The 19,268-nt window shown below is 32.2% G+C and overlaps 1 protein-coding gene across 5 annotated transcripts in view; it reads right to left on the reverse strand.

Moving 5' to 3' along the window:
- LOC135839566 (voltage-dependent calcium channel subunit alpha-2/delta-3-like) overlaps nucleotides 1-19,088 on the reverse strand; it is a 27,129-nt gene extending 8,041 nt beyond the window's left edge. For 2 of the 5 annotated variants that reach the window (XM_065355651.1, XM_065355650.1), the window contains exons 1-16: nucleotides 18,899-19,088; nucleotides 18,619-18,697; nucleotides 18,425-18,529; nucleotides 18,124-18,337; nucleotides 9,320-9,451; nucleotides 8,967-9,232; nucleotides 8,765-8,878; nucleotides 8,477-8,684; nucleotides 8,248-8,381; nucleotides 7,904-8,044; nucleotides 7,721-7,810; nucleotides 7,479-7,535; nucleotides 2,499-2,579; nucleotides 2,339-2,413; nucleotides 2,073-2,192; nucleotides 562-669 (exon numbers count right to left, since the gene is read on the reverse strand). In XM_065355651.1, the coding sequence (XP_065211723.1) occupies nucleotides 562-669; nucleotides 2,073-2,192; nucleotides 2,339-2,413; nucleotides 2,499-2,579; nucleotides 7,479-7,535; nucleotides 7,721-7,810; nucleotides 7,904-8,044; nucleotides 8,248-8,381; nucleotides 8,477-8,684; nucleotides 8,765-8,878; nucleotides 8,967-9,232; nucleotides 9,320-9,451; nucleotides 18,124-18,337; nucleotides 18,425-18,529; nucleotides 18,619-18,697; nucleotides 18,899-18,981 (2,007 nt within the window). In that variant the 5' untranslated portion in view covers nucleotides 18,982-19,088. Of the gene's footprint in view, nucleotides 1-561; nucleotides 670-2,072; nucleotides 2,193-2,338; nucleotides 2,414-2,498; nucleotides 2,580-7,478; nucleotides 7,536-7,720; nucleotides 7,811-7,903; nucleotides 8,045-8,247; nucleotides 8,382-8,476; nucleotides 8,685-8,764; nucleotides 8,879-8,966; nucleotides 9,233-9,319; nucleotides 9,452-18,114; nucleotides 18,338-18,424; nucleotides 18,530-18,618; nucleotides 18,698-18,898 lie in introns of those variants that run through there. The other 3 variants (XM_065355652.1, XM_065355653.1, XM_065355654.1) reach the window with 3 other exon arrangements.
- Nucleotides 19,089-19,268: the final 180 nt, after the last annotated feature.

A 19,268-nucleotide genomic window follows, 5' to 3' on the forward strand; every position in this document is an offset into this window, starting at 1 on the left:
TTGTCAATTAAAATTTCAATTTTTCCTTAGTGTTGGATATGCGATGCGATTTTTCAACTTCATGAAAAAAGCTCTCTTGGTGACATAAATTCTTATTTCTAATATTCATTTTTCACCAGACTGTGATTTCTGGTCCTTCGGATATTGGTAACTTTAGGAAATGCGGCTTGACCTTTTTTTCAATTTTTAATTTATTTTCCTTCCTTAAAATTTATTATGTTCATATTTTTAATGTGTCTGTTGGTTTTTATTTTCAGTTTCTGTAACTTAATAATTTACACTGTTTTTTTAATTCCATCGCTCATTTCTCTAATCGAATATGAGCAAAATTGTTTTTTCAAATTTCCTCTTTTGCGATTGGAATTTTTCATTTTTTGATAATTTTTTTTCTGTTTTGTAACTTCGGAGACATGTCTTTTGACAAAATCACCAGATTTATAATTTGCGTACCCCGGAACCTCCTCGACCTCGAAAGGGTTAATATTTTACTCGACGATTTTCATCTATAAATTCATCGTCTTTACTTAAAAAAAAAAGAAAAAACCCGAAGAACTATCTTACCATATTATCGTAGTGAAACTTCACTGGGTAATAGTTGGTGTAATCGGTTTGATTGATGATGTAATCCCGAAGTAGGGATAGATTACTCAGCGAATATATTTCTTCATCCTGAAAAACAACTACGTTATATTTTCATGATAAATTTCATACCAAAATTATTATTTTAACTTCATCTTATACATTTTTGCCAACGTTATCATCGATTGATTGTCTAACTATTGAAGTAAAACCTAAAGAAGCATTGCCTATATTCTTTGTACACGTATTCAGCCTAAAATTCTAACTAACGCGTACCTCTATTTGCTAACCCCCTACCCCCTCCCCCTCTGGTATTGCCAGTGACCTCGAATGTACAAAATCCTCCCACATTTTGGATCTTTATCTGAGATTTCAGATTAAAATTGTAGCAAAACTAGCAAAAGGCAATACTCGAAAAATTAAGTTCCAAGAATATCTACTTGGGAAAAATCCCCCCTGTCCCTCTATATTATTGAAAGTCCTCGTAAGTATCACATTTTTGTCAGAAATTTCTGAAAGCCACGTCTTTTGTCAGAATTGTCAACGTCTCGCTTTCTGCCAAATTACAAGAAGTCCTTAATTTTTTCCAAAAGTTGCCCAAATCTCGCTATTTTTTACAGAAATTGGCAAAAAAATGCTTCCTTTCGTTAAAGTTGTCAGCAATGTCAGCCTCGCTTTTTTGTCAAAAATTGCCAAAAATTCCCACTTAGCTTTTTTGAATTTTTCAATTGTTTGAAAATTAGTCTAAAATCCGAAAATGAAATTTGGAACCTAAAATTTGGGTAACAAGGCTTTTAGAACATACCCTTTCGATTTGTAGTTTGGTGTCGTTCAAATCGGAGAGTATAAGGAGGGGGGGGGGGATTCCTTAGTCGTGAATCCCAAAATCCAGATCCAAGATAACGGATTTTTAAAATCTATGATCTCATCAGCCCTCCGAAGACCTATACAGTGAGCTAATGTACAACTAAAATGCCTGAATGTGCCTATGTCTACTAATCCTAAATGAATTAATTTTGTTGAAGAAAGAATGAATCAATAAAACGAATAATTATTGAATGAGAATGAATAATTAATGAATAATATGTAGTGTCAAAGTATAAATTTCTATCTGCGACTGAAATGCACTATGTGAGGTGAGAATCAGATAATTTGGCAATCAGAGGCGTAAATTTCCCCGGAGAATGTCCGAAAGAAAGTTTACGTTTGATCGAAGAAGATTTTTCAAAGCTCAGACTGCATAGAGCAAAAAACGTGAAAATTTTGTGTATTTATTCATTTTGTTTTCCAGACCAGGGATTCAATTTACGCCTCCGATGGCCACCTGATGGCGCTATTAATGAACTCCTAATTCCTAATATCTGAGAAATCAGTTGGCGTTCTACAATGTACGAGATATTTCACATGTCCTCGTGAGAAACACTCGATATAAGTATCGTATTCATTAAGAAAAAAATCATAATCTCTAAGTTACAAGCAATTAAACAATTTACATGCGGCGATAATAATACTTGAATTCCAAAGTCTCTCGAGTCTACGGATCGAGGGGAATCTAGAAGCTCAACTTCTAGCATATCGACCGTACTGTAGCCTGGTTTCAATGTTTCTCTAAACTGTGAAAACAGAACGAACAAATCGTGAATTAGCTCAACTTATTGAATTTTTATCTTGAAAAATACTCCAATTTGATCGAGAGAGTTGGAAGATTTTTGGGATTTACTCAACCCTCTAGGTATAATTACATATGAAATATATTCACCATTGGCCTTAAATCAGGATGTGCTATAATGTAACCGTTGTTATTAACAATGAATCCGTAATTATTGACACCCATCTGAAATAGAATATGTAAGTTTTTAAATCAAAGGCCCGTGAGGAGTTTTCACTATAATGGCTGGACCTTTCGATCATCTACTTACTGTGTGAGGATTCATGATTTTCTTGAATTCTGTTATTGGAATGTCAGTTCCTGCAACTCCCAATAATGCAGCATCGTGTACCTGCGAATACAATTCGAAGAATTTTAATTAAATACAGCTAGAGTTCTGAGATCGATGAACAGATCTATACACTTTGGTACTATAACTACTCTAATATAATTTTTAATTCGTACATCTATCTCTATTCATCAAATTTAGGGAAACCCAAATTGCGACGCAATAGAAAATATCAGTTTACTGATGAGAAAGGTATCCCAACTGGCTCAACAATTTTTTGACCCCCCCTCAACTTTTTTTCAAAGTCTGGCCTACCGCAATAGCCATTATTTTTTACAAAAATTTGGCTATACGTTGTATGCAAATTTTCTTCCAATTTAATTTTTGTTTGAAAATTTCCCTGTGAAAAATTTGACTCTGTTTATTTTTTTTGTACTTATGTGGAGAAGGGCGGGGGGAGGGTTGAGTGGAGAGCTTTCTGAAGATTTGTTTGAAAAAAAGTGGTGAAAAAAGTAGTGATTTTTTTCAACAAAAAAATCTCTTAGATACCATGGACTTGAAAATTGTGGAAAAAATGACTTTTTGGCAATAATTAACTATCAAAAAGTCCAGATTTTTTATGAAACTGACCATGCTTTGCTATTTGTTCAAAATTGACAAAAATTTAGCATTTTAACAACGTTGCTAAAAATCTAATCATTTGTTCAAAAATTACTCAAAAGCCTCGTTGTTTTGTCAACAATTGTCAAAATTTACCAAAAAGGTCTTGTTACGTATTTTTCACAAATTGCAACAAAAAAAAATATCAAAAATATTCGTTTTTTTTTGCCAAAAAGTTTACAAAAAAAGTCTGGCTTTTTCGACAAAAATTTCGAAAAAGTATTTTGTTTGCCAGTAATTGCCAAAAAGGTGTGATTTTTGCTAAAATTTACAAAGTTTTGCTTTTTACCCAAAAATTGTTGAAAATATGTTGGTTTTTCAAAAACAGCCAAAAATTCTTGCGTTTTAGAAAAATTGCTTGCTACGAATTGTCGTTTTTTTTTTTGGTAAGAATTTCAGAGGGTTTCACTTTTTCCAAGAATTATCCAAAAGTCCCCCTTTTTCGCCAGAAATTTTCAAAAAAATTATCAATGTCTCGATTTTTTATCAAAACGTTGCAAATTTTTCTAAAACTAGTGTATTCCAGTTCATAACCATATTTTCTTGTCGAAAATTATCACTTTTTTGCAAATAATTCAGAAAAGTCTAAATTTTTTTCAAAAATTACCCAAAAGTTTCGCTTTTTTACCAAATAATTGAAAAAAGTCGTACTTTCTAGTCAAAAATTGTGAAAAAGAATCATTTTTTTGGCAATGAATAACTGTCAAAAAATACAAATTTTTGATGAAATTGACTTGAGTCTTTCTTTTGTTTAGAATTGACAAAAATTTCGCAATTTAGACACGTTGTTACTAAAAAAATCTAGTCATTTACTTACATGCAAAAATTACTCAAAGAAAATTCACCGAAAAGGTCTTATTGTTCTTCAAGCAAAGAAATACCCAAAATACTTGTTTTTTTAACTTTTTATTTTTATTGAGAAATTGACAAAAAAAGTCTTGCTTTTTTGACAAAAATTTCGAAAAAGCATTTTTTCCCAATAGGGTACCTAATTGTCAAAAAAGGGTTGCTTTTTGCTAAAATTGTCAAAGTTTTGCTTTCTGCCAACAATTGTAAAAAATTTTCGTTTATCAAAAACAGACTAAAATTCTTGCTTTTAAAAAATTGCTGTACGAATTGCCTTTGGTGGGAGGGGGAGGGGGGGTGGAGGGGGTCAAGAATTTTAAAAGGTTTCACTTTTTGCCAGAAATTGCCTAAAACCACTTTCTTTTGCTAAAATTGTCAAAGTTTCAATTTCTTATCAAAAGGTTGTAAAACAGTTCAACCTTTTCAAATTAAAACTAGACAGCTAAGCAAAGCTTAGCTGCAAAGTGTGCGTAGCTAGCTGCCTTTTCTACAGCTATAACCGTTATTACATCTAGGTAATGCATAAGTGAATCAACCATGTCACAGTGATGAGAATTTTTGAAACTCTCACTGCTTCAAAATAATAATTGTTTTTCAGTGTTATCATATTTTACAAATTACAATAGGTATTTCAGAATAATTTATAAGCTTGTATTGCTTCTAAATTAAGAAATTTCTAGTTGTTTTTCATAGTTTGCATTGTTTTAAAATTTACAAAATTTCAAATCAATTTACCGAATTCCCCATCGCTACAATTTCATAAAGTTTTCAATAAATTTTCAGAATTTTGCATTGCTGCTGAGTTAGGAAATTTGCAATCAATTTTTAGAATTCACATTGCCTCTAAATAGTCAAATTTTGAATAATTTTTCAGAATTCTTATTGTCTTAAAATTAAAAAATTTCAAATTCAATTTTCAAGTTCATATTGTCCACAAATTGTAAAACGTTTACTCAATTTTTGGAATTTACATTGCCTCCAATTTTTCAGAATTCTCATCTTCTTCATAAATATCACAATACTTATTTCATATAATTTTCAAGTTCACATTATCTGCAACTTACAGAACTTTTAATCAATTTTTGGAATTCTCAGCGTCTCTAAGTACAAATTTTCATATTATTTTTTTTTTAGAATTTCCATTGTCTTCAAATTTATAAATTTTCAAACCAACTTTCAGAACTTGCTTTTTATTCTAAATTAAGAATTAAATCTTATAAAATATATTAAGAATTTGAATTGCCTCTAAATTACACGAAAAAAAATATGGGTAATTTTTACAAAAAAAATTTAACTAAATACTGGTATTTAGCACAATTAAGTACCAGATCCCATTCAATAATTTTTACTGTAAGTGTATAATAAAAATTACATGTTTCAATTGTACAAAAATTAGTTTAATTACTCATTTTGAAGTAATTTTTAAATTATAAGTAAAAAGTTAAAAATTATTCATGTCAAGGTAATTCTTACTATACTTATGGCTATAGGTAGACAAAAAATTAATGAAATGAATTTTTAGTTAGCAAATGATATCATAATTTATAACTCAATTTCAGCATTATTTTTGCCCCATTATCATGTACTACATAGGTAACTCGAAAGCATTTACCTATCCAATTTTCCTATGAAAAATTGGTCACCTACTTCTTACCTCACGGGGATTCGAACCTGGGTCCCTAAATTTCCTATTCCTACCTACATGCCTTAACCACTCAGCCACAAATTCACTACGAGGGTTAGGACATTAAAATAATATATTTGTTTGGTAAACGCCCCACCAAACCACTCCCACTTGGAATTTACAGCTAACAGACCGGGGGTGTAACAGGGTACAATGAAACACAGCTGGCGATGGAATAGACTGGGGGTATAGCAGGGTACAATGAGCGGCAGGTGTTCTACAAGTCCCCTTTTCCCTTTTTTAGGATTTAATGCATTAAAATAATGAACTAAAATTGCAATTACTCAGCAATTACCCATCCGAATTGAATGAAAATAAATCTATACCCTCCGCCTTAATGATTCTTAAATGGTGTCCAATAGGTACGAAAAACGGTTGGATAGCTTAAGAGAACATTCATTGTAATTGAAATTTCAATTTCTCAAAGCGAAACCAATAGTGTGCGTAAAACAAAAAAAAAGCAAAATTGCATTTATGCTTTTTTTTTGTGATTTTTTTCTCCATTCAAATTTTTTGCTCACATTTTGTCACTTTAGTTTATTGTTTTCTTTTCAGTTATTTTTTTCAAGCAGTTATGACTGCTAATGTGACTTTTTTTTTTTTGAAGTCGATTCGAAGCATTCGATGTGTCCAAAATACTATAAATCGCTCAAACTTTCTAAAGTCGAAAATTCAGCTTTTTTTAAAAGTTCGATTTTCAAAATCTGGCCAAATGTTGAAAAATTTGAAATAAATTCCAAGGAGCATACATTTTAATGATAATTACACTGCGAACTTTTCGAAATAGGATTTACAATTTTACATAACCTGGGGAGGGAAGGGGGGTATGAAGCCCCAAAATTTTGGTTAACGTGTAGTAAAATGTCAAATATTGTGTGACATCGTTTGATAGTACATATGTTTTTGAGGGCGCTGAATACGAATATCGACTCATTTTTCAAATTTTGGCTCCTTCGGCGCCTTCCCATTGGCTTTGCTTCCTACATTTTCTGAAAACTGTGAGAATCGTGTGAAGTACGATTTATTACAATACGTTTCTGTTATATTTTTGCAAATTGCTTCAAATCGCATCAAGTTTTGATCGGAATAAAATATTATTTATGTACATACGAGAATTTTTTAAAAATAATACTGGGTAGATCAAGTAGGTAGGTATATGTGCCCAATTATAGTAGGTATTTAAACATGTTGACCAATTGTTTGTGTGCTTCTGGGTTTGTTATCATTTTACTGGACAGTTTTCATCTACTTATTTAGAATATATTATATCTATGATCTATCTACGTATCTATTCTATGCCTGGCATATCTAATCTATTCCTATAAACGTTTCCACTCCTGAAGGACTAAAAGATAGGACTATATGCACAAAACAGTCACTCGAAGTTAATCTAACCTACACTTGTACATTTACTACACTCGACAAGGATGCACTATCAAACTTATACTTACATCTGTACTCTCAACATTTTTTACCATACTACAAAAGTACAAACTATAACAGTACGTAACTGGGTTGTTCACTTCTTCTCAACGATGATGTAGCTTCCACTTTTTAAAAAAATGGGTACGTTTGGTAGGTTGCTAGTCGAGTAGTTGTATAGGTAAGCTACACTATACCTATTTGTACAGTTCGACGAGTAATTCAACTAATTACTCATTAATGTAAGACGTAATCACTGTAAAAATGAGTAGACCTACAGGTAGTACTACGAAAACGAATCTATCTCTAGGAATCTTTCAACTTTTCTACCTTATGGTTTAAAACAATACCTCGTACACTCTCTGAATCCAAAACGCTTCGTTAATTAAAACATTTTCGGTTATATTCTGTGGCAATAAAATTAAGAGAATCTTAGCCAAGTATAATTATTATACAAAATAGATTATGGTAAAAATAAAATGCTGTTGAGTAGATATCGTGTCGATACCTCGGCAAAAACCAAAGTAAATTTCGTTGAAACTGTGAAAATCGTATGTCAATTTATGAGAAAAATATGTGTCCTATGACTTACCCTGGTGGTTCTTTCGTCATAAGCTGGAAGGGAAATGGTCACCATGAAGTTGTACTTATCGTATCCGTAATTTTTATTTTGATCCAGTTCCTACGAAATTGATCATTGTCGATTATTCAAATGTGTAAAATCACGTTTGTATTTCAATGAAAAAAAAAAAAAAAATGTAGCAAAGAATTGTACCATTCTTCGTCTCTGTTTTAGACGTCTGAGTTGATTTTGCGGCAGTAAAAATTCCATCCAACTTGCCATGTATTCTTTAGTGTATTTTCTCTGCAAGTTATTTTGTTCGTCTGCCCAATATCTGTCTGTCAGTTTTGAATCCTACGCGTTGCAGGAAAAACATCAAAATTAGATCATAATTTAAAAAAAATAGCGATCAGTAGTCCAAGAAAATTTGGAGATAAAAGTTGTAAAAAAAACACGATTGGATCTGTTGAGATCAAATCAGATTTCTATATCTTGAAATTGAGTCTGATAACTCGGTTTGTTTTTTCCCGAATTTTATGGATCATCGATCAACTTACAATTTCATGAGCATATAGAGATGTCCAGGCAAACTTTCTCAGTTTTGTCAGTACTAAAGGTCTAGCCAAAACATTGATATAATTAAGGACTTGTTCTTTAACCTCTGAAATCGTATTCAGCTGCACATAAAATCCTGAAAAGATAGAAATTGAATGTAATCTGGCTGAAAGTTGACCAATGCGTACTTTTACATAGGTAGGTATATGTAATTATATGCTTGGTGCCTACCTTTATTCGCACAAGCCATCCATTTAGTTTCTCTAAAGTCTGCCCCATCTCTCCCAATTAAATAGGTAAATACTCTGACAGGGAAAGGCGACTCTGTGGAATTTTTCCAATTGAATTTCTTGAAAATTTCAATATAACTGTCTGGTACTCCATCGGTAATCAACATGATGGCTTGATTACACATTGAGGCCAACTTATCTCTACGATGCTGTAAATCAAAATGTAATACAAATCAGAAGATGAGTAAAAATTGGGATAACTACATATTTTTACATTTAAGTAACTTACTGATTCTAATACAGTGAATGCTTTTTGTAAAGCTTTGGTAAAGTTTGCCAGATTCGTCGCATTCATCATATTTTCCACTCCTAGTTTTAGTTTACGTATTGTGAGTACATTTGCCTACAAATCAGTATACAGAAGATGAGTTATTTTAGAACCAGTGATGGAGAGGTTTCTGATCAGTACTAAATTTGATCATTCGTTTTACCTGCACAAGTGAATCATTGAAACAGCGTACAAGCGGTCTAGAATCATTGTTGAAATGAATTATGTTCACGAAGTCATTGGGGCTCAATGTTTCCAAAATTGTGTTAATCGTGTGTCTGGCGATTTCTCTTTTTAATCCCATCATCGACCCGGAATTATCGATCAGGATCATTACATCTTTTGGATCTGTTGCCGCTTCTATGTACCATTCTCTCATTCGGGAGTCATATAGATCAGCCGAGTTGTCATCAGTTGGCCATCTAACGGCTGTTACAATGAGAAAAGAGTGTAAATGGTTGAAAATGTGGATCTACTATTCCCATTCTCAATCAAGTGTTGTCTGGTTAGGGTTACCTGGAAATATTCTCATGAATCCACTCGCTCCGGCGAAATACTGCCACGATAAGGTTGGATCTATGAGATAATTATTTTGAAATATGCTTTCCAGTGTTTCCGACCATTTTATTCCAATAATCGTTTCATTCCCTGTAAGAATTTAATTTAATTTAGGTAATTGAATTTGTGTAATTTGTTTGTGAATTTATTATTTTTTGCCAGTATGCAAAAAAAGATTAATGGTACAGCAGGTCTACCCTGACAAATAGGTTACCATTTATGATCTTGGGAGTGGAGGGTGAATTCGATCAGGTCTGATCAGAGCTATAATTTTATCAAAACTCTGATATTATTGACTTTGGTAAGATCCTTCCCATCCCCATCGAATCCAGAGAAATTTGGATAAGTATATTAATCTGATCTAATCAAGCCAGTGTGGTGTAATACGTCATAAGATATTTCATCCTACCTATTTAATTGCAACTGGTTTTCTCTTTCTGGATGAAGAAAGTGGAGGTGGGGTTGTAACATAAGTACATTGAGATGAAATAAACCACATCTCGGTAACTTATGCTTTACCTTTCATGCATGTAGACCAGTGTACTTTATCTGTTCAGTTTTTATTCCTATTTTTTGCTGTGTTTTTGAGAAGAATTATACGGTATGATTTGAAGTGAGATAACTGTTTTAATTTAAAATAATTTTTGAACGTGCTCATCTGGTCCATAATGGCTGCTTAGACGACTGCACCAAATATGCCGGTGAAGGTGTGCTCCCCGATTTCCAGATATGTAGAGGAGAAGGTACAAATATGGACCCCCTCTAGTTTTTTGGCTTTAAAGGGCAGAAAAAATTATCAAAATTGTTTTTCGAGTATACCATTCGAAAGGGCAAAGACTCTAGTATATTGTGTAAAAAAATTTATTTTTTTTGTTGAAAACTCACGGAGAAATTTGGAATTTAGAAAAGTGACATAAAATGGTACAAATATGGACTCGGGTACAAATATGGACCCCCCTCAAAAAATGAATAAAAATTTCAGAAAATTGAACAAAAATTTATTTAAAGATGTTTTTCGATGCTTTGGACTTGTCTTCTTTATTAATAACACTTTTCTCGGTTTTCTAAAAACCATTGAATCAAAATTAGATGAATAAAAATTTAGGGGTCCATATTTATACCCATGCAAAAAATTGGCCAAGTTTATGAAAAATGAAAAAATCATGGTTCCATTTTCGACACTTTGGACTTGTCTTCTTTGTTAATAACACTTTTCTCGACATTCTAAAAAATATTGAATCAGAATTAGGTAAAAACTAGACAGCTAAGCAAAGCTTAGCTGCAAAGTGTGTGTAGCTAGCTGCCTTTTCTACAGCTATAACCATTATTACATCTAGGTAGTGCATAAGTGAATCAACCATGTCACAGTAATGAGAATTTTTGAAACTCTCACTGCTTCAAAATAATAATTGTTTTTCAGTGTTTTCATATTTTCCAAATTACAATAGGTATTTCAGAATAATTTATAAGCTTGTATTGCTTCTAAATTAAGAAATTTCTAGTTGTTTTTCATAGTTTGCATTGTTTTAAAATTTACAAAATTTCAAATCAATTTCCCGAATTCCCCATCGCTACAATTTCATAAAGTTTTCAATAAATTTTCAGAATTTTGCATTGCTGCTGAGTTAGGAAATTTGCAATCAATTTTTAGAATTCACATTGCCTCTAAATAGTCAAATTTTGGATAATTTTTCAGAATTCTTATTGTCTTTAAATTAAAAAATTTCAAATTCAATTTTCAAGTTCATATTGTCCACAAATTGTAAAACGTTTACTCAATTTTTGGAATTTACATTGCCTCCAATTTTTCAGAATTCTCATCTTCTTCATAAATATTACAATACTTATTTCATATAATTTTCAAGTTCACATTATCTGCAACTTACAGAACTTTTAATCAATTTTTGGAATTCTCAGCGTCTCTATTTCTCTAAATACAAATTTTCAAATTATTTTTTTTAGAATTTCCATTGTCTTCAAATTTATAAATTTTCAAACCAATTTTCAGAACTTGCTTTTTATTCTAAATTAAGAATTAAATCTTATAAAATATGTTAAGAATTTGAATTGCCTCTAAATTACACGAAAAAAATATGGGTAATTTTTACAAAAAAATTTAACTAAATACTGGTATTTAGCACAATTAAGTACCAGATCCCATTCAATAATTTTTACTGTAATCGTATAGTAAAAATTATCATTTTAATAAATTTTGCTATAGGTACCAATAGTAAAAATCATTTTGTTTTAATAATTTTTACTAAATCATGATAATAAAAATTACATGTTTCAATTGTACAAAAATTAGTTTAATTACTCATTTTGAAGTAATTTTTAAATTATACCTACTTAAGTAAAAAGTTAAAAATTATTCATGTCAAGGTAATTCTTACTAAGGTAGAGTGGGGTAATTGCAAAGCACTTTTTGATTAGTGACACTTTGAGAGGGCGCTGTGAGAAGACTATTGCACGGATGAAGCTGAAATTTGTACCACTTATACTTCAGGGGGTTCTCTATCAATGGTAAAATTTTGGTACAATTTGGTCCACAAATCGTGGAGAAAATTGCAATTTGAAAATTTGAAAATCGACTTTTGCATTTACCCCATGTTAGGGTAAATGCAAAAGTGGGCAATATTTTTTTTATTTTTTTATTTTTTTGAATTTTCAACACACTCACTGTATTCTACGTGTCATTTGCTAACTTTTGATGTATTCGTGGTCTTGATTCGGTAAAAAATTCGATAACTTTTCCACTTCCCAAAAAATTTTTTAGGGGAGTGAAAAAATGTTGAAAAATTATTTTTTTTAAAACTCGCTAAAATGAACAAAAAATCAACTATTGATCATTTCTGATGTTTTTTATGTAAAAAACTCGTCATAGAAATACATTTTTCGTCAAATATATTAGTAAAACGTTGAAAAGGAGCAATAATTTAAAAATTCAGTAAAACTGTTGATCACTTCTCTAACGTGTAACTCATCGTGTGACGGTGGAAGTATATTTTTTTTTTTATTTCTAACCATTTTCAAGTTATTCAGGGCAAAAAAATATTTGTGGTAAGCGCAAAAATGAAAAAAAAAAATCGTTTTTGCAATTACCCCGAGTCTATTTTTTCTGGGGTAATTGCAAAAACGCAATTTACGGCCAAAATAAAAAAAAATTTTCAAATTGCGATAGCTTACCTTAAACTTCAATCCTTCATGACCCTAAATCGTGAAAATTCCAGATAAATCGACAGTTTTTTCTATTTCACATGCATTTTTAAAAAAAACACCTCTCACTTTACTTATGAGTGGTTTCAACATGTTTTGATAAAAGTGTTTGCTACGGAGCAACAAGTTGAACCCCGCGAGTTGTGACCAGGTGAATATGTCGGTAAAGGTTGTTGCTTCGACACCCCCTAGTTGGCACAATCAGAAAATTGATATTTGTTAGCATGAGATCACAATTTTGCAATTACCCCATTTTTGCAATTACCCCACTCTACCTTATACTTATGGCTATAGGTAGACAAGAAATTAATGAAATGAATTTTTAGTTAGCAAATGATGTCATAATTCATAACTCAATTTCAGCATTATTTTTGCCCCATTATCATGTACTACATAGGTAACTCCAAAGCATTTACCTATCCAATTTTCCTACGAAAAATTTGTCACCTACCCACTTACCTCAAGGGGATTCGAACCTGGGTCCCTAAATTTCCTATTCCTACCTACATGCCCTAACCACTCAGCCACGAATTCACTACGAGGGTTAGGGCATTAAAATGATATATTTGTTTGGTAAACGCCCCACCAAACCACTCCCACTTGGAATTTACAGCTAACAGACCGGGGGTGTAACAGGGTACAATGAAACACAGCTGGTGATGGAATAGACTGGGGGTATAGCAGGGTACAATGAGCGGCAGGTGTTCTACAAGTCCCCTTTTCCCTTTTTTAGGATTTAATGCATTAAAATAATGAACTAAAATTGCAATTACTCAGCAATTACCCATCCAAATTGAATGAAAATAAATCTATTCCCTCCGCCTTAATGATTCTCAAATGGTGTCCAATAGGTATGAAAAAACGGTTGGATAGCTTAAGAGAACATTCATTGTAATTGAAATTTCAATTTCTCAAAGTGAAAATTATTTTCAATTTTGGCCAAAAAAAAGTAAGATTTTTTGATAAATGTATCAAACTTTAATAGAAGCTTGATTACAATTCTTACAAAAAAGGCAGGTAAGTATAGTATCTAAAGTTCTTACAAAAGAGTAGAGTTCTAGATTTATCATCATAAGCTTGAAAAGTTCACGTTTCCACTCCTTTTATTACACTGTTTTTGCTTTAAAACAAAAATTTGCGGTATTACACTCATCAGCGTTAAATTGAGATTTTTGCTTATAACAAATTTTGGTTTTAAGCATTCTTTTTTTCTGGTCCCTTGAAGAGCGTTATAATGAGCTTTTACTATACTTGTAATTTTTTAGATATAGTAAGTCCTGCAAAGGGAGTGAGACAAGGATGCATACCGAGCCCAAACCTCTTCAATGCATATGGAGAATGGGTAATGAGAACTGCCGTAGAGAATTGGGAACAGGGAGTCAGAATTGGAGAAAAGACATTGTCAAACTTAAGGTATGCCGATGACACAACCCTGCTCTCAGAAACACCAGATGAAATGAAGGAAATGCTCAGGAAAATCAAAGAAGCCAGCAATGAGGCAGGCCTGAGGGTCAACAAAGGAAAAACAAAAATAATGATAATCGATAGGGAGCAAAAGAACAGACCTGAAATATTGGAGATTGATGGTATAGAGGTTGTGCAGGACTTTGTGTATCTTGGTTCATTAATAACAAATCAGGGAAGCTCAGCCGGAGAAATCAGGAGAAGGTCGGCCATAGCAAAGACAGCAATGGGAAAGCTCAACTGCCACAACATTACAAAGGTCACAAAGCTGAGAATAGTCAAAACGCTGGTCTTCTCCATCTTCCTGTATGCGTCAGAGTGCTGGACAATACGCAAGGCAGATCAAGATAAAATTGACACATTCGAAATGTACTGCTACAGACGCATGCTAAGGATATCATGGGTCCAGAAAAGAACAAACGCGTCAATACTTCAACAACTGGGTGTAAAGGAAAGGCTAAGCACAGTCATCAGGAGACGAATACTGCGCTACTTCGGACACATTGTGAGACAGGACAACTTGGAAAAGCTGACAGTCCTAGGCCACATAAAAGGCAAGAGGGGAAGGGGAAGATCACCCACCCAATACACGGACTTGATCAAGAAAAATGCCAAAATGTCACTGGGAGAGTGCACAAGAAACGCTGAGGACAGAGATAGCTGGAGGGAACTGGTTGCGGGGATTTTGTAGTCGCAATGTCCCGATATGGGCAAGCGAGGAAGAAGAAGTCCTGCTTATAAGAATGGAGTTGGGACCAGGTATCTTTGATTCTATAAACCAGAATATTTTATAAAGCGGAAGGATAGAAAATGCAAAATTCCAAATTTAGTTGAAATTTTATCACTTTTTGTTTTTGATGTTATTTGAAGTTAATTTCAATGATTATTTGGGTTTTTAGTTACATATAGTCTGTAATATGTTTTGAACACTTTTTTGGATGATTTTTTAAAATAAAATTTTACAAAAATTTCATCATTTTTTACCAATTTTCACCAATTTCAAATCTTTATTTCATGTTTTTTTTAATGTATTTCTCCAACTTTTGAAGATCCCATGTAGCACTGATGTGATTGTCAGTGGCCTTGAAAAAAAATATCGACATGATTTTACGTGATTGTTGATTGAAAAAAGTTTGAACATTATCCACAAAGGGGTTAATCTAACTACATTTACAATAATTGATTAAAAAATAAAAATTAACACTATTTTCAAAACTTTATGATGGAAATGCTGATAGTCCTCATCTCCTCATTGCTGTCTACAATTCTATCTATGTACATAAAGTAATCTGCAAGACTTTGATAAATGAGTCAGTCATTTTGAAACCCCCCTAAATCACCATTTATGATTTAAGGGTTTTTTTATGTTTTCACTGATTCTGATGGTGTGTTGCGCACTCTATCAGATAAAGTTGGAAGGTAGCTCAAAAGTGCCTATTTCAGTGTTTGTCATTTCGAAAACTCCTTAACTCCAGCAGTTACAGGGTTTTTGAAATCATTTTTTTATAAGGCAAACGAAGAACATTAATTTCATAAACGTCAACATAATTCAATTTTTGAATTTATGCCGTAAAATGGGTAAAATTTTTGTTGCTTCTTTATTACATTAATTTAATGAAATTGTAGATTGCATGTATAACTTCAACAAATTAATGAAAATGTCAACAAATGTCGTGTGGGAGCGTCGGATTCCAGAGACTACAACACTACAAACTTAACCAGGTAACCCTTCGAGGTTACATATAAAAAAAACTGCCGCAACTCTTAAACCAGACCGAGGACCTCATTATTTAATTGTGCCATTTTGTAGAGAATTTTCTCCTCTTTCCAATGATATAAATTTTTTTTGAAATCCTCAAAACTCTTAATGTAGAAAATTGCAATTATTCGAGCTGATAAGGGTAGCTAGATTGAGGTTACTGTTCAGTCTACTTTATACTTCGAGGTGTCAGAACTTTTAAACTGGATCGGGGACCCCATTATTTTATGGAGTCTTTTTGTAGAGAATTTTATGCCCTTTCCAATGATACAAAAATTTTTTAAATCCTCAAAATTGTTCATCGAGAAAATTGCAATTTTAGTCAATTGTACTCAAAACAAAATAACTGATATTTGGCCATTTTTCAACCTTTTTCATCTCATAAAATTGAAATTTTCTCGATGAAGAATCTCGAGGATTTAAAAATTTTTTATATCACTAGAAAGGGCGTAAAATTCTCTACAAAAAGACTCCACAAAATAATGGGGTCCCCGATCTAGTTTAAAAGTTCTGATCTGACGCCTTGAAATATAAAGTATATAAATACTAAATGGTAACCTCAATCTAGCAACCCTTATCAGCTCGAATAATTGCAATTTTCTCCATTAAGAGTTTTGAGGATTTCAAAAAAATTTATACCATCGGAAAGAGGAGAAAATTCTCTACAAAATGACACAATTAAATAATGAGGTCCTAGATCTGGTTTAAGAGTTGCGGCAGTTTTTTTTATATGTAACCTCGAAGGGTTACCTGGTTAAGTTTGTAGTGTTGCAGTCTCTGGAATCCGACGCTCTATGTCGACGACTGGCAGATTAGTCTCGGGAGTAATAAGGTGACATCTCAAAAAAAATTGATTTTGATGTTTTTGCATTTTTGGGGCTTGTATGACCCCCCTCAACCAAAAATAACACTTTGAGTTGGGTACATTATCTAGATCATGTAAAAAACCCAAATGGCCTAACTCAAAATCCCAACAACATTGCAAGTTGTTTGGAGTTATAAGGTGACATCTCAAAAAACTCCACCTTTTTTGAGCAAATTTCGTACATACAAAGTGTTAACAAACAGTTTTGATTGTTTTGAATGTTTGTCAGTTAGAAATAGTCACAATGAGTGCATTTTTTATTGGTTTGTACCAAATGGAAAAAAATTTTTAAATTGAACACTTTTCAGAAAAATTAATTTGCACATCTTAATGAAATTTTAGTTTTTTGAGAAAAACTCAAAAACTAAGCACTCTAGAAAAAAACTAACGACATTATGTCGATTGGAAATTTAATTCTCTACAACTTTGTTTATATGAAATTTTTTTTGGACGCTTCCTTTCACCTCCACATCAACTTTAATGAAAGGTTCTAACTCAAAATGTTTTCCAAACATTGAAATATTTCCTCTTTAAGATTTTATTTTTCAAAGTGTTCTTATGCTAAATGAAGGTAGGATACCAGATCTTTAAAATGAGGTGCTATTCATTCCTCACAATCAATTATAAGTTGATAAAAATAATGAATCAAGTTTTTAAAAAAGAGAAAATCACTCTCCTGTAAAATTTCACTTTTTTGAGATGTCACCTTATTACTCCCGAGGTGCGAAATGAGATCCTATAGTTTTGATACCCTTTTGAATCTAAATTTCATAAATGAATGATTTTCAAATTTGCTTCTTTCTTTGAGTAATGATTTTTCTAATTTTTGAATGTAACTTTATCTCAGACTAGATCTTCAATCTTGTCTCCTTTAGCTTTTCTTACTCAAAATTAGGTTAAGGTGAAGATTTTTAAGTTTATTTTAATCGAGAATGAATGTTGAAAATTATAAATAGCTTATGATGGTGTGTTAGAGATTAATTATCCATCCTATCTAATTCGTTCCTAATACTTACCAGTCACATTCCTTTTACTCTCCTTATTTACCTAAGTATTTCCTTACCTATCTTTCCTACTAAACTGTCAACCTAGTTCCTCAGAAATTCCAGTTTAAAATCATATCACCACACCGGTCAGCTTAGATCTAATCAATCACACTGAACCAGACTTCCTTTATTGAATCTAATCAGATCATAACTAAATCTGGTCAAATGAAATTGGATCCAAGTGTGCGGATCTTATGTGATCTATTCAAATCTAATCATTTTCTACTGGGCTCAGGGAAGAATGATTGCATCTCTATGATCAGATCGTGTGTCAAGTTGACTTTTGGAAGAAACCAGGAAAGGAGATTAATCTTACTGACAAATTTTACCGCGGATTTTGTGACCAGAGTTATTAATTTAATTATTCAATGCCTATTTTGGAAACAGTGAAATAATTAGCTACCTTAGCTACCTTTGAAGTATACGTCATCCGGCACATGAACACTGCTGAAGTTGGTGCTGACATTTCGATTGAAAAAATTCTCATTTTGCGTCATGTCTTTTTTATCCTTCTCCGAAAAAGTTGCGTTTTCTCGTGCATTTCTAAATGAAACTCCGTCTTTCTCACTCGGACTTATCGTATCTGATAAATTCCTGGTGCAGTTTTCGGCGGTACTTACAATTCGCTGGTGACAATTTATGCAAGAATTAACCATACAGCTGACAATACTTTTAATTAGGTGAATATTCTAAAATAATAGGTACCAACTTACTTTTAATGCGAATTTTTTCAAGTTCAACATATCTTGTACTTGAGTAACCATATCTTTGATTAACTCTTTGGTATTTAATTCGCTTATATTGACGTTGCTGTAATCCTGTAAGTGAATAATTCGAGGTATTTTCAAAATCACGCGTTTCCATCTTGTATTATTGTATATAAGTTTATTAGGTAATTCATAATTACCATTTTTAGTTCGGTATTTTGGGTCAATATTCGCCCCAAAGTCCATAATTTTTCTCCAATTTTATTAGTCCAGCTCAATCTGCAAGTAATAAATATGTAAAGTATCGAATAATGTAGGCATACGAAAAGAGCACATAAAGAACAGGAATACTATACAAATTATACGCTTATTAATAATCAATAAACCACTCGAACTGATGATATTTTCATCTATGTAAATATGTAGCCTGGGTGTGAGGCACAATAATATAAAATATAGGCTATATTTTCTTCTACTTACATGCGTTCGACATCGTTGGAATTTGTGTAAATAATTTGAGATATGAAAATAAGAAGCAGCAGATAAATGGATCTCACCATCATGTGCTATAATATTACAAACTTTTCGATCGTCATTTTAAATTTAAGTATTATTATTATGTAAGTAAAGGGTGTGTATAAAATTGTGTTATCACGACTGATGAAAGTTCATTTTGCAAGCTGAATACAAAAATCAATAGGTACTTAACCTACCTAGCTCGCGCATGCGCCGTTCTACGAGTAGTTCACCTTTTATTGCTGTAAAAAGAGAAAAAACGCTTACGCTTTTACTTAATTAAAATTTATACGAAAATGGAAAATTTTCTATCTGCATTCGCAGATAATTTAGC

The sequence above is a fragment of the Planococcus citri genome, chromosome 3, assembly GCF_950023065.1.
Source record: "Planococcus citri chromosome 3, ihPlaCitr1.1, whole genome shotgun sequence".
In the NCBI taxonomy this organism is placed as follows: Eukaryota; Metazoa; Arthropoda; class Insecta; order Hemiptera; family Pseudococcidae; genus Planococcus; species Planococcus citri.